We start from the raw sequence: 16,225 nt of genomic DNA, 5'->3' as shown, positions 1-16,225 counted from the left end.
CACCGCGGCGCACTGCTTTGGAAATCGATGCGCATCGTGATTATCATTACAGCACCGCGGGCAGTGTAAGCTCATGCCAAACTATTAATTTACCTTGTCACACTGTATGATGTATTATGTTTAAAAATTACCAAACAACGTCCGCGAGGATGTTTTCGAAAGGAGAAAGAGATAAAAGAAAACGAGAAGGAGAGAAATTCCAACATAATCTTTTCTCCTATCTTTCAAACCGATGTCAAAATTCAGGAAGAAGTTGAGTTGCGAAAATGTACTGCGAGTGCGACGGTACGATACCGCGTTCGTCGCTTTTACTTTCGTTGATGTCTTTCGTTGTTTCGCTAAACCGTACAAATGCTTCATACGGACCGTATAGTGTTTTGAGAGAGATTTCTCCACTTGCTAAACTATTGGCGGTCGTGTAAGGTCATAAATTTATCGCATTAAACATATGTTTCGGGCTATCAGGTCTTGTATGCTTGAAGCGAGGCCATACACAATTCGCATGGTTCTTGCTATTTTTTACTTTCCCCCATTTTGTTTAACAAAATGATATAACATTCTGAAAAGCTATGTTGTCATTTGAAAATAATAACTATGCTGTGGGAATCATTTTAAATTGTAATAATATTCAACCAAGCTGTCAATTTATACGATATGGGAAGCACGTAGAAATAAATAAATTTATGTTTGCTCAATTTCAATTTAGAAACATATTAAAGTTTCATATCAACCATCTTACAACCAAAGCGCATTCCGTTTTTCCCTTTTTACCGTATTGACAAATCGATCGGCTGATATGCACGCCTTTGCATGACATTCGCCGGGCGCTATCAATTTTGACCGATCGAACACTATCAGTTTTGGGCTATCGAAAACATTAATCAAAACATCGACCGATTGGGCACTATCATTGACTGATAAATTAACACAAACCCTTCCAGATGGCAGTACATGCCCCACCGGGGTTACACGTACGGCCCGCGGTACAGTTATCTCGATTTCGATTCAACCATCGAAAGTGATTCGTTTCGATTTCGGTCTCAATCGTTTCGCCACCACCATGGTGGCAAAAGTGGCTCACCGACCGGTGACTTCTCCTCCTGTGCAGGCACAGTTGCAGGCGTTTACTCCTTGACACGTAAAGCAAATAAGCGATCGAGTGTGCTGCATCAGCAAAAGCCTGTCTGGCAACGGTAGCAGCACCGCGTTTGGTGCCCTCAACATATACACGCACACACTCATACTGCACTGCTAACATACGGATTTACTAAACCGGGGGAGGTAAAACCATGAGAAATGGAAGAAAAAAAAACGCTCAGTGCAACTGCAACAGCCGACACTGAGACGGCGAACTCTTCCCTGCTGTCTGTGCAGGCGGCGTCGATTAAAGAGGACAAAAATCGCTTACTTAAGCAGCAAAAACGACGAATCGAAATTTAAGGAAAAGAAATATTCGTGCAAGAAAAGATACACGCTACCGAAGGTAGGTATTATTTTTATAAACAACAAACAAGAAATAAATAAAAAAATCAACCAACAACCACCATCTAGATGAGTGAAGTGTTTTGCGATGCACTCGAATGTCAGCTAAAAGCAAAACTCAACAGCAAAAATATTCCGAGTGCAACAGATGGTCGGTTCGTTTCTCTTTTAGATGCTAAAATATTCCACCTTAATGCAGCAGCAACGCAAACTGTTGACGGTGTTGGCGTTGGAGTGTTCTTAGATCATAGCATGTGACTTAATTATTGCTGAGTGACGTTTGTGTTCCACGCTTGATGGAAGGACCTTGATCAAGCGTGTTTTTTTCATTTATTTGCTACACTTTTATGTGTTTATATTTCTTCTTTATCTACTCTTTATCTCCATTTAAAAACTCTGCAAAGCTCTATCCTAAAAGACTTTCATATTGATCACAAAGAAGTCTTCAATTACGTCATTAACATTTTAACTGTAGCTTTAAACGTTCGATATCGCATCTGAAACGAAGCAAAAACTTTGTTCCCAACTCTCGAAGACGTCTTCCTTCATCTAATCCTGCTTCTTCTGTTCTTCAACTCTGCGAAGCTGATGTTTTTATTCTCCCCATTTACACTGCCTATCAACCCGGCTGTTTATGGGCCGTAAATTATAGGCTTCCTAAATATCAAAATATTAGTCAATTCGGTGTGGTACACCCGTAGGAGTACAAATGTAGCACAACTCACGCGCCCCGTTACCCGTTTTTGCTGCCACCAAAACTGCAAAGGGTTGGCCCCAATGGCTCGACGAGAATTGGTGGCAAAAATGAAACCGAAAGTAGGTCTAAGAGATGTTTCAATTTCTACCAACGTTTCGACATTTCAGGGTGTATAGCGACGGCGATACACCCCGGAGGGTTTCTCCTCTCCGAACGAACTGCACGCTACTACACTCGGCACTGCTGGTCTGGTGATGCTAACGAGAATTATATCATCAGATCTCCACAATAGTGAACAACGATTACGTGAACGATTAATGACTTGCGAACGTATTGTAATACACTTTTTGCTGATAATAGGACTATTTCCTCAACGATTAATTGTATGAATGACATTTCAAACACCAATCATAAAATACATAAATAAAAAAATGTTTCCATTTGAAACTTGATTAATACGATTTGGCTCTCAAATCAGACGATTGACAATGTTTTGATTTAAAATATCATTTAAACAGCGATATTAACGTACCATAAAGAGACCTCATCACCTCATAAGCGCTCATACAAAAACAAAAACACCTTGCGATGATGCAACACAACAGTCTCATCATATTAACGAAGAAATATTGAACACTTTGCTTAATGGTAGCGATTCATTCGCCAGGCTAAAACAGTCCATACATTAAGCACATCGAAAATCCCATGTCCTCTCCTGTCTACAGTAACAGAAACATAACCTATCGAAAGCAGGCGCAGACACGGGAGCTGTTAATTATGCGCGAGTAAAATATTGCCGCAGTCAATAACAGTTGTAACGCGAGCAAAATGGGAGGCCGACCCCATTGGGTAAGTGAAAGAGTCGAAGCAACAACAAAAAAAAGGTGGTAATAAAACATATCCATATCTCATAAAGCTTTCGCAATGGTTCAGATTCATCCAGCATAAACGTACAGTTTTAAACGGCCTGCGTGAAGCAAGAATACCCGCACCGGCCGTTGATGACGCTTTCCCTCGTTCTCATCGCTAACAGGATCCGGCCGAGAAGGGTTGCGTTTTTGTGAACAGCAAATCATCCCCGAAACCCGGCACACACGTTATGTCGTTAAGCCACACGGTAACTACATCCTTGTGGAGGAAGAACAAAATGACCAACAAGCAAAAGAGGATGAGGTAAAAACTATGTGAACCTGCTCGTTACTCATTATTTGCAAGTGATTTGGCCACGCTTTAACGAGCCAACAGGCAAACGAACTCGGAACAGATCGGTTACTCAGGTGCTTTAAACGGTGCAGTGAAATCGAACCTCCCTTCCTGAAGGGGTCTCGGTGGTTTAACTGATAACGATAAGGATACTTCAAAAAAAAAAAAACCAAGATAAATGTATTTAAACCTCTGAGGGCTGACGAAGGGGCGAGAAGATTGCACTACGGAAGCAACATGGAAGCCGTTATGCCATCAGCCGGTTGGTGGAGCCCATTATCGGAGGGGCAAAGATCGAAACACACCCAACGATCCCTGTACCGATCCGTTTTTAACTTACGCGAAAGTAATTGGGACGGGGTTTCGTGGATATTCGGCTTTGGTAGCGCGATTTATTACCGATGGAATGGATGAAATTGGAAATGATTTATTTGCTACTAAAAGTAACAGGTTCCTTCCCAGGCCATTATTACGATTTCAATAAATACTTTATCGTGTTAATCGATCGATCGAGAACCTTTTACAATTTTAAATATTGTTTCCTTGATATCTTTAATAACTCTTAAAGTAAGCTAATATAAAAAAAAAATTCTCCAAAATTCGTATCAATTAGCATATATTGTATTAAATTCCATTTCTTTCCACCACTTACGGATCAATCTGTCTTCATAACTGAAGTTATTGCGAAAGTTCGATAACTCTGTGATGTGTCATTCATACGAGATCTTTCGTCCGTTGCATCCATATACAAATGCGAGGGTATTGCATACATAAACCCATGAACAAGATCCATACTTATCTGTGGTTATGGTGGTTTTTCTGTCACGAGAAGGAATCCCTTCATGTAAGCAACGAAGAACTCGCACCACAATGTCTGCCAGATCGTTTGTTGGCTTTCAGAGAAGAACGAAACCAAAAGCGACACGATCACGGTAAGTCTCGAGTCATGTAACATGCAGTTTGGAGATCCTACCACCAGCAAATGAGTCTTCGCACGCTCAGCTAGCAAACAAGAACCAGGCACGAAAAGGGGAAAATGCAGTAAGGACCAGTAACCTCAACTCAAAGCAGCATGCAATTTGAGAATATCCCGTTGTTAAACCGCAGCAACAGCAACGAACCAACGAAAAAAAGTGTAACTAATTAATTAGGTAAGCCCTCAGAAAGATGTTGTGTTTGAAGCGTATTTTGTGTGTGTTTTTTTTTCGGCTTTTGTTAACATGATTGCCACACTCCGAGCCGTGATTCTTGCCACCATTACGATTTGTCCCGAAAGGGAACGAACAGCAAAAAAAACGGTAGTCGTGTTTCAGAAGTAAGCTCAAAGCTTTAGTCGCTTAAATGGTCTTAATTTGCTCGCTTGACTCGCAGATAGGGAGCACGATAATGCGTGCGGCGTGTTCATTCAAATTACTTCCATAATTAGTTAAACGTGATAGTGAGATCGCTATTCTTACAGGGTAGAAACATGTGTGCCCATAAAGAGAGCCAACTTATAAGAATAAAACGTAAATACTTATTAAACTTTGGGCTAAAAAAACGAAATCATCTAAATAAGTTTAATACACAGCAGAATGAAATATTCCAAATCAAACCAATCCATCCAACAAACGTCCACCGTCGGATACAACCGATCGACTCAGAGCTATGTTTGACAGGCTAACGGTAACAGTGTCGAGTACTCACAGCCCTGATGATGGCAGACGTTCCTCAATGATCCTCTGACGACACTCGCGCGATACTTTCGACGATCATTCATCAACGTATCGCGGTTCGATTCCGTTTTCCCTTTTGATAAATGATGCGATAATCTCATCCACTCAACGCGCCCTATCATAACACTCCGCCGTATAGGCGGAGATGGAAACGGTTCGCATCGCGAGCAGAAAAAAGGCCTCACATTCTATGCAAACGAGAATGTTCTCGCCGGACTTCTTCGCCAAGTGTTCCCACTTTCCCAAGCTGCCAACGAGTCGAGTCGAACGGATTGGCGCGGAGGTCAGGACTGTATCCAATTAAAAACTCATCGCAATCATCGCCTGCCCAGTCCCAGGCTGGACGTCAATACGCCGGTACGATCTGCGATTACTAATGAGATTCAAACGATTCATTGTCATTCTGTGGACACGGGGGTTACGAAAAAAAACGGAGATCTTAAGCTCGTTACGGAACGGAGTGGAGTTGGGTTTCTCTTTCGGCTCTTTCAGCCTCAAGTGTTCTCGTACCAGCCGAACAGAACAATCTTCACTTTGGCGGTCATCTTCTTCTAATTACTAGATGACAAGTGCGAGCCGCCATCGCAGACGCCCAGACAATCTTCCGCCGACTGACTTTTCCGTCGTCCAGATTTTCAAATCCGGTTGACCTAATCCTGTCCGTCTGGGCGGGTTGCCAACAAACACGAAAAAAAAGTACCGATACCGTGCCGAAACAGATCAAACGACATCGAGAGCATTCAAATCGCCAACGCGTCCAGCTCTGCCCAACCCATGGCATGTGTGCTCAGAAACAAGCGAACATTTGTTGCCAATCACCATCGTCACTGTTCGCCAATATCCGGAGGATTTGCCGGGCAACGGTTCAGGAGGTTCACCGAAAGATGTCTTGGACGGTCGGTTGATATGACAAGTGTGTCAGTTTGCGATCGGCGAACTGATGAATCGAATTAGACGAAGGCATTCACGCGCTGACAGTGAAACCATATTTGAGCTTTTATTCAACAGCAGGTGAAGGTAATTCTTCAACAGATGGAATCAAATCCCTGCATACCGCTTTTAGTGTGATAATTGTTATAAAATTTCCACTCTAATAGTTCAATTTTATTCGCACGCTGATTGAAATCTGATACTGGGCATTTTAAGCATTTCCTATTACAATCACTCATCAGGTCATAACCCTCACCTTCACTTCCACCATTCAGCCGAAGAAACTCGCCGGTCAATAGACGCGAAAATGAGAGTCCCACAAAACCTTTCCACAGTCGTAGTCGTCTCGTCGTCGATAACATTGACAGTATTATTTTTAATGAAGTAAAAACAGCTCCATAATCCCGCATGGCAGGATACGGATAAAGCGTGTCCATCTAAGGAGATACCACTTGTCCCGGGGTATTTCCAGCCAAACACCACCCACATTAGGCGGGGATGGTTTCGCTCTGGCCACGCAGCGTTTGATATAAAATATCTTTCCAAACCAAACCCCCGTCCCCGTTTGATGGAGGACAAATCAAAATCGGAGAGAAAGTTTTCCGTCGCCCTGTCAAATGCGATAAGTTTCGATACGATCGCACATGCGCCCGTACCGGGGCATCGAAAGGACCGACGAGGTTCGCCATTTCCTCCGTCGTTCGCCCTTTTGTTTGCGCCAGCAACAAACTCCGGACTGATCAAAGTCACCAGTTTTGTCGCTAAAACCTTGACAGTGAAAAGAACGTTTGGCATAAAACGAATTGATTGAGCGACGGATTTTGCTACGCTCATTAAGCGGGGATTGAATAGACCGGGGGTATGGATGCAAATTTCGGTCGTTTCGGTGTGTTTATGTTATCGTCGCTGGCTTCGAGTTGGAATTTTCATCCCCCAATGGACGGCAATTAGGAAAGTGGAGATAGTGATTGAACGGTGCACGTATCAAATTACTCGCAAACTATCACATCTTCACGAGACACATCTTAATTACCCTTATTTACACCGTAAAATACAACTCAAACAACTTTGACATTCATTATTGATGGTTTTTGAATGCAAATGAAACTAAAAAATAATCATCTTGAATTTTAAATGAACAATGCAAGACGCTCAACCATTTTTTATCTTCCGTTCAGAGGAGAAATGATCCAAAGCGTTATCCCGAAGCCTCATAAAACATCGACCCCACCATCGTTGCGTGCAACCTGCTGCAACTCATAAATACACCGTTTATTGTGACAATTATTTCAACATTTAATATCGAGTTAAGTGCCTGTTCGGACGGGCAAATAATTCTCACTAAGCCACTCTCGTCTGGATTTTCCATGCTGGATCATTCGTTCACGTGCAGTTCCGTCACACACACACACAGAAGGGCGAAAGTTGACCATGAACATTCGACCAAAGAAAGACACTGGTACGGGATGAAATATAAAGCCGTACCGTAGCATACGCACGCAATGTTCGCAAAAACGCACGCAAAACCAGACGCAAACTGAACTCGGTTCTTTCACCGCATTGCAGCTCACAGGTTTTAATGTTGTTTTTTACCTTGAACAAATTTCTTGCCGAGTGGGACGAGGATGAACAAGGGTATTCATATTTTTATACCATCGTTTATGTCATTTTGGCTCTTAAAGAAATTTTTGGCCACGCTCCAAAGCATTCGAAATTAACCCGCGATGTTTTCATGTACTTGAAGAAAAAGGGACTTTGTCATTTGATAACAATGTCCGAAAAGAGACAGTTTTGCGCCACATATGATAGTGAAGCAACTCCTTTCTTTATTCCAATTACTTAAATTATACTAATTACAACATAAAACCATCACATGTTGGAGGTGGCCGAACAAAAGTTGTTCGTACATTGTTCACTTAATGACGTGTAATTGTAAGCAACACTAAGCTATCTCTCGCATGCCTATTTAAATCACATATGTGAAAGCCAAACCATAACCGATCGTTAACAATCGTCCAGTGCAGTTGCTGGGATGCTTTTCCAAAATTTTTACAACACCATCAGCAACGAGAACTGGTTCCTGCAAAAAAAAAAATGCATCCCGCAAGCAAGCCGCTACAAATGTGCAGCCTTCTTTCCATTTCTGTAAATTAGTTCCTTCATTATCACCTACCGCGGTTGAACAATCTCGTGGAACATCATACCCACTTGAAGCTTGTTCGTTCTGAAAACGTATCTCCTGCTGTTTCCCTCCATTCGATGCTATGAGTTACGATGCCAATTATGCGATGCCAATTTGGCAGCGGCAAGTGCAAGTGCATCCCAAAAGAAAGTGTATCCTCACATGGACACATACCGAAAAGATGTGAGAACCTAACCAAGCTGATAGTATAGCGGCTTGATATGGTAAAACAGGGTTTCATCATGAGAGTTGTAGTAAAGTATTGAAATTTAGCTTCCAAAATTATAATTAGCATATTATTTAAAAAAAACGTTTGGAACTTATTGTTGCACTACTCGGAAGGAATTGGTTCCTTACATTATACTCATCTGTAAAAGTAATTTCACTTCAATCTACTCCTTCAAACAGTTGAACTACATTAAAGGAAGAGTTCCCTCAAGATATTCGCACACACCACATAAAACAACCGGCACGCTCACACACTTTTAATCAAGCCAGTGGGAGCATCATTAAAATTCGCACTCCGCGTGTCGAAAGTCGTCGATCGCGAGAATTTCTACCAAACATCCCACAACCCCATCCGGTGGGCGATCATCATTCTCCGAAATCCCCTCAAGGATTGACGCCATCGCGATGCAACATTCCCGTGTCCATTTCTTTTGCTCCTCCCACGACCACGTTGGCGGTGTCCGGGCGAGATGAGTGCCTCCGGCTATCGAAACGAAGAAGTGCTGCGAATGATCATTGTTCGGCATCGATAATTATGACCGGAAGGTGAAATGAAAGTAATCATATCTGCGCGAACCCGTGTGCGATCCACCCTTCGTAAACCCTGCCCTTGTTCATCCTTGCGGCCATCCTTTTCTGGGTTCGCAGGTGAGACCTTTTTCGACAACAAAACAGACACTCGACACCATCACCCAAAACTGACCGGCGCACGACGGTTCGAGACCTTTTACTTTCCACACCATGTGCAACGGTACCGTAAGCGTGGCGGCTCGGCCCGTCCGGTCGTTACAATACCAGCCCGGGTGACGTTCGATGAAATCGATCCCTGCAATGACCATTAGACTGACGGAGTAGCACCGAGATATGGGGGGAGACTTTGAATCTCGTAACATGCAGCACAGTTGCGGATGGATGAAAAAAAAAAGCAAAACTCCATACACAAGAGGAAGAAACGGCGATCTTTACTGCAGCAGATGGAACAAACGATGGTAAAACAGTATAACGCTGCCTGTAGCCAACACACTCCGGCACCGAATGGACCCCGAATGGCGGAGAAAGCAGCTGCTGGCATTGCAAAACGGAAAGCGATTTTTAGCGTTTTTGTGCAGGACTCACTTCCCGGACTGGTCATTATGATATTTTCATCGTTCATTAAACGATCATGATCGCGAAACCGTGTTACGGCAATCGTCGAGAAGGAGAGCTGGACCTAGAGCCTGGGCCTGTGATTTTATAAGACGCAGCAGCTGCGAGCGAAAACTATAACAAAGAAATCGTTTGCTCTACGGTTTTCGTCCGATATGGATCGTTCGACATTACTTTTATGATTCGTTTACATCTTCATTTCCTGTTCCTGCGACTCCCTTTGCTAGTTCTTTTCAATAGTACTAATTTACGAGTACATTTCACTACTTCAATTCGTATATCAACTTACCTTGCTCCTGCGATAATTTGTTCACCGGAAACATCGATCAGCATTCGGGTGTATGAAGTTATATTGGGGTCCGAAAACCGATTTGCAGTTAAAAGAAGATCTGGAACGAAAAGGAAGGCATCAAATTTATTCATCAATTGGTGATAAGCAACCAGTTCAACGACTATTCTGCTATTAAAAATGCATGTAATTATTAATTATTTTTTAAATACATTCTCAAGAAGACCAAAATAAAAATTGGAAACTTCTTTTCTTTCATGTTAGGTTACTTACATTCAAAGCATTTAAATAAAACTGGAATTATATTTCTTCCTTGACGATATCTCCGGATGATAAGAGATAAATTATTAACCAAAGCACTGAAATGGACTGGATTAATGACATTTCGTTGTTGCACACATGAATTTATTTTGGTGATACGCTTTTAACGCATTCATTCATCACGAGAACAAGCTTCCATTAAAGCCATTGCAGGACGTTGATGATGACAAACCGTGCTCATCACCGTCGCTATCGACGTCAACGCCCGGTTTGCCGTTCAAACAACCAGCTGCCATCGCCATTTAGGGCTAGTTTCACTTAAGTCACGCCGAGGTGAAGGCGTGAAAGTTAAAAAAAAACAACAATAAAAAATGCACACAAAGAAATAATTCCTTTCAGCACTCCAAAACTGCACATTAAAAGAAATAATACAAACAAAAGACATCTTGTCCGATTTGCTAATGGCATCGGTAATGTGCAGTCTGTGCCCACCGAATCTTCGCGACATCGGGCAACGGCGAATTGTTTGCAAAAGATATTGTAAGACCTTTTAGCGTGCAGAGACAACGTCGTAATAGGCCGTCTTGCACAACGCCGTGAAACCGTTGGCTATGCAATAACCGTAAAGATAATAAAATGCATTGTTTTTTTTTTTGCTTTGACGATTTTTTGCCACAAATCAGAACTTTTTGAAGCGATAAATGACGACCCTTTGAAGAGGGTTTGTTCAGCAAAGTATAGGAAAGAAAGCTATTGCAAAAATGAATGTGCGGAAAGCATTGTTCTTGCTTTTCGATAAGTGAAAAAACAAACACTTTTTCATCGCTTAATTAAAACATATACCCAACACGGGGTTTCCCCCTAGAATCTCGAGCTTATTTAAGCGCGATAAAACTGCTCGAAGCCACAAACCATACCGTAATATGCAACCAATAATCATCAATAACCCCCGCACAACCGCACGACCTGGCGGCTGCCGTATTACTGCCTATTCTTCCCATGTCGCTGCATATATCTTTTGCATTCCCATTTTAACCAGTTCGAATGACACACACTACGGCCGTTCTACTGCTTCACTTTAACGTTCCTATTGCAGTCAATCGTTCCATCAAGATTGCTTCATAATCATAAACAACGTTCGACCATTAGATCATTTGTTTGTACATTGAAGACTAATTATTTGTGCACGGAATAAACGACCGCGCTTTTGGAATGGAGCTGAGGAATGAACGGGTGGCCAACAACCCTTCACCCTTGAACGGGAGTAAAGGTTTTGCTGAATTCTGCAGTAGCATAAAACAACCTCAACGTTCGTCGAATGTCGAATGTCGAGCAATTGAACCGTGGAAGCGGCCGGGAAACGGTGTAAAGTAGAGCCAATCGACAAGTTCCACCCGGTTCCAAGCGGAACTCAAGCAGAACGTTTGCACATAAATGAAGGGCTGGAAATTGCTCCACCACACCAACCCTAAGACTCCTATTCAGCATCTATCCATTCGCGAAGTGTCTCTTAGAAATCGATTCGTACAGCGGAGTGCCATTGTGCCTCGCGTACCTGAGCACCGTGTGCCCGAGCGCCGAGGGTTGCATAAGATTTTATCAATTTATTTAAATTGTGCTCCCAACCAATCCGTCCGAGCGGTGGCAAAGTCGTTCACACAAAACCGAAGCTGTTCCGCACCGTGCGACACTCCACTCAATGGAGAGAACAATGGAATCGACGGGGTCGCCGCGATTGTGACCGCGCGGGCTCTGGCTGGTACGAAACTTCCTTTTCGTCGTTGCACACAAAAAAAGGGTTCTTTAAACAGGCTTTGAAGGAGAAAGATGAAAAACATAGCACACGTTAGCATAATGCACTGCTGGTGAAGGACCGGAGTACCAACCGCCAATGACAATGACACATGTAGGATGGCTGCGAAGAGGGCGAGTTGCAGCACAAAACTGGGTCCAGCGTGCTGACGACATGATCGTGCCTACGGTTCTAAGCAGTTTGTGAATTATGCTTTCGAAACGCTTCACCCCATTGGTGCACGAAAGTGTCGTGGAGTTCGTTGTAAATGTGCTCAAGGAATTATGCCTGGAGTGGCACAGCTTCTTAACAGTAAGAGCCTTTAATTGCAGGACGCTCTCGCAGTTCTGAAAACTTTATCATTCCACCCTAACATTAGATTATATAAGTGTATTAATGTACTATATACAGGCCGTCCCCGAAATACGCGGTTACTCTTATAAGCGGATTCGGAGAAACGAGGTTTTTGAAAATTTGACAGCTGAGCTAGTTTATAGCACAAAATCGAAGCAAAAAGGTGAAAATTGGTCGAAAATACCTTTATTGTCACAAAAAAACATTTCTTTCTAACTAATTTTAATGTATTCTTTCTCAAAATCGCCTGATTCGTTGCATAAATTAAAGGCAGAGAAGGAAGTCGACTCGCTGACTTTGAAGTATAAACCAAATTGCACCAGGATTCGACTTACACGGATTTTCCCGGGTTATAGCGGTCCCCTATAATAGCGTATCTCGGGGACTGCCTGTATACTTCATAAATCATACAATAAATGATCCAGCTTAATAGAGTAATACTATTCAACTAAACTTAATGGCTCAAAAGCAAGTGAATCTATCTTTCGATTAAACTCCAACCATTGCTTAATATTCCGAGAGCATAGCACACGATTCTCATGCATCTATTTCATCACTAATTTATGATTCGCCCTGTTGCAGGATATTTTAATTACTCCTGTAATTCATACATCTCATGTAATGCACCATATCGCGCTCGCTGAAATGCGACGTAGCCTCGCTCTTGCTCAACGCCATCAAACCCGACCACGCGCAATTGTAAACAGCTTTTTGTGATCTTTAAATGATACAGCATTAAAAAAAACCGACACGCGACAACCCAGACCTTAAGATGGAGCAAAATGAAGGAAAAAAGGCAAACACAGTATACACATTAAACAGGAACATTGAAAAGTGAATGTGGCATACTGTTCCGCGTTTGCGATGGGATGTAAGAAACTGACGCCATTACAACGTACCACGGTTGGGATCTATGCCGGGGATGGTTCGTAGCTTAATTGCGTATTGCAACAGACTAGTCCCCACGCGAATCGTTGGGTTGGAATGCATTCGCTGAAGAATATTAAATATTGTTACACTTCTCCGCACTAAATTTCTCCTATGTGAGTAGTTATTGTTCAATCAATAACGATCTCCAAAATGACTTTGTTTCACATTTCTGCCTAGGAATTGTCAGTTAGCAGGGCATGATACAAGACAACATCAACAAGTCACGCATTAAAGCGATAACACGATTCGTACTGTATCAAGAAGCCTTAATCAAAATCTCACCATCGCAAAACCAACTGGAAGGTGATCTACTTCGCGCTACTTGCCACTTGTGATTGCAACAACACCACTACAACATGACAACTACCGGTCTTGGCTATTGGAGGTCGCTTTCAAATGTCTTCGTTGTTCGTTCGTTCCGTTTGACCGCAACACACTATCTATTTTCGATTTCCAAACCTCTTCACACACTATCCGACTATCGGTACCGATTGGCAAACTTGCAGCAAGTGCATTCGGGGAAACAGCTCGAGTGTAGCCCGAGGAACTGGGAATGGAATATCAATGGTGACACACGATTGGGTAAAACGCTTCCAATTAACACCCCTTCGGCGGGAGTTGTTATCGCGCGATTAGGTCTTTGAGCGAGCGTGGTCCTGGCCCGGCTCGGGTGCAGAGCTGGTGACAAGTGTCCAACCTCCGTTGTTGACCTTACAAGGTATGCGTTACTTTCTGGTATCTGGGATTCCTCGTCCGCCGCAGCAGGTATGATCAATTTTCGCTGGCCTGTTCCGTTTTTCTCTTCCCAAAACGGAACGATTATTGTGGTCGCTGGCATACACACAGGAGACATCCACTTGAGCGAAGAGTCGACTGGCCGACCTGTTTGCTAAGCGGGATGGAGTGGCATTTGCTCAAGCGTTGTGCCGTAAATAAGCACCTCCAGATGTATCTGCCTGATTCGCATCCCAGGCGGAAAGGAACACCGGGACAGGTTCTACCCGAACCGAGTGTCCTCCACCGTACATCCCACCAGTCACAACAGCATCCCGTCGAGGAAACGGGTCCCTTCGACCCTGTAAGATGAAACTTAGAAGCGCTCGTCCATCTCCACCATCATTCCAACAATTTCCACCGTTCCAACTCCCTCATATTCTAGGTCCCATCCAAGAGACGACTAGCTCCTTCGTCGTAAAGCGAAAGACGGCCCATGCCAACCCGCAAGACCCAGACAGACAACCAGACGCAGTGGTTGTCACCGTCCGTGACCAAGATGACCGTAAAAGGAACGCTCCGTTGCACTGCCCGAAGCCTGTCGGGCAACGCATCGATACAACACCAAAAAAAAGCGCAACAACGGGATCAAGAAGAAACATTAACTGCATCCACGCCAGAAAGGGACACAAACACACACACAAAAACACTATATCCTTCCTTTTCCGATCGCACTCTACCCACGAAAACTGTCGAAGCATAAGAAAAGCGACGTTCGATTTGTGGTGAGCTCGAAAACTTAACGTCAGCCCAAGCCACAAAAGGGAGACGCGTGGAAAATGAAATAAGTTAATTAAAGTGTTGGCTTAAAGTGTGACAAACGAAAGAAAAAAAAAACGCGTCCGCCACCAAAATTCGATCCCGCAAAACATACGGCATGCCCTACGATCAGGCTGAATCTTCCTTTACGGATCCAATCGACTCGACCATTGCATGCGGTCCTTACCGCCGAAATGCAGCGAAATATCCTGCTGCAACACAGATTAAACTGAAAAGTGAACGGACCCAATCGTGCCAGCGAGCTTGCGAACTAAGCTTGCGATTTAATAAAGCCATCGTGCGGTTGTATTATATACACCCGCAGGGCCAGCGGTTGCTACGTTATACGTGCCGTGTTACGAAACCGAAGACGCCCGATATAAACCCCAACCGCAAAACGATCGCACCGGCAGGGCAGGGACACACCGAGCAGGGGGAGTCATTCCTTCGGTCGCAATAAAATAGCAATCGAACTCATGATGAACCAATCAGCACAAAACAATAGCCCGGCTGACATAATAATTTATGCTGTCAAAAGTAATCTGGCCGTTTTGTGGTGTGCATGAAATATTACCACCAAGGATATTGCTTTATTTCGTCAGCGAATAAAATGAAAACGGTGACATACACTACCGAAAAGAAGTTTACGTACAAGTCGATCACGGGTAGTGTTCGTGTTTTTTTGTGGTTTTTGTTTTAGTTCCAGTACCACTCCACAAATATCACGCTAAATAAGATTGATTCGGACGGATAGTAATTAAATCGTGTTCAATTATCATGAAAACATCTGTTATTACAACTGGACCATCCCTTCGCCGCGAACCAAAAACGGGAGTTAATGAAAGAAATGCGATGTTTTCCGACCCATCGGCACCGGAACTCTCGTCAAACTCTCAAGGTTGACGGCGCGTCCTTTCTCACGCGGTACAAAGTGAAAGAATATGTAATTTGGGTAATTCGTCACTTGTTGGTTGCGCGACAAGCAGCGAAAGAAAGCAACCATCCCGACACAGAGAATCAACAAGACTTTCGCTGTAAAGTAAATGCCCGTTCCGAACGTTCTTTCACAAACCTGTTTCCGTGTGGTTATGCTGCAGGCCACGGAGAATGTGAAGTTCTCAGCAAATTTGAGCTCCTGTCAATACCGAAACAAGATGCAAACTGAGAAGCTCCATGGGAAAATGGGTCAGTGGCAAACTGTAAAGGAGCATAAAACCACAACAACCGCACAAAAACATGGCTTCGTTCTAAAAGGCGAAAAAGGAAAAACTTCGCACCGGGGTGATGGAGTTCGCCCGGCAGTTTCATCGCCTTAATAATTGATTACACATTTATGGCCTTAATTTTGATAATTTAATTTTTACTTCCCCGGTAGCAATGCATCCAATGCATGAGCAGCGAAGCTTACGCCGCTTCGTCCTTCGGGTTCGTCGTCTGAGTCTTTTGTTTGTCCCATGGGCAATAAACTCTCCACTGCCGCGGT

General features: G+C 43.4%; 1 protein-coding gene across 1 annotated transcript in view; it reads right to left on the bottom strand.

Moving 5' to 3' along the window:
* Positions 1 to 16,225, bottom strand: part of LOC128309660 (semaphorin-5A) — a 99,784-nt gene that overhangs the window by 53,171 nt on the left and 30,388 nt on the right. The window contains exon 3 of the mRNA XM_053046100.1: positions 9,873 to 9,972. Within this exon, the coding sequence (XP_052902060.1) occupies positions 9,873 to 9,972 (100 nt within the window). The remainder of the gene's footprint in view (positions 1 to 9,872; positions 9,973 to 16,225) is intronic.

This window comes from Anopheles moucheti, chromosome 2 (genome assembly GCF_943734755.1).
Source record: "Anopheles moucheti chromosome 2, idAnoMoucSN_F20_07, whole genome shotgun sequence".
Taxonomy (NCBI): domain Eukaryota; kingdom Metazoa; phylum Arthropoda; class Insecta; order Diptera; family Culicidae; genus Anopheles; species Anopheles moucheti.
This window is presented reverse-complemented; position numbering and strand designations above follow the sequence as displayed.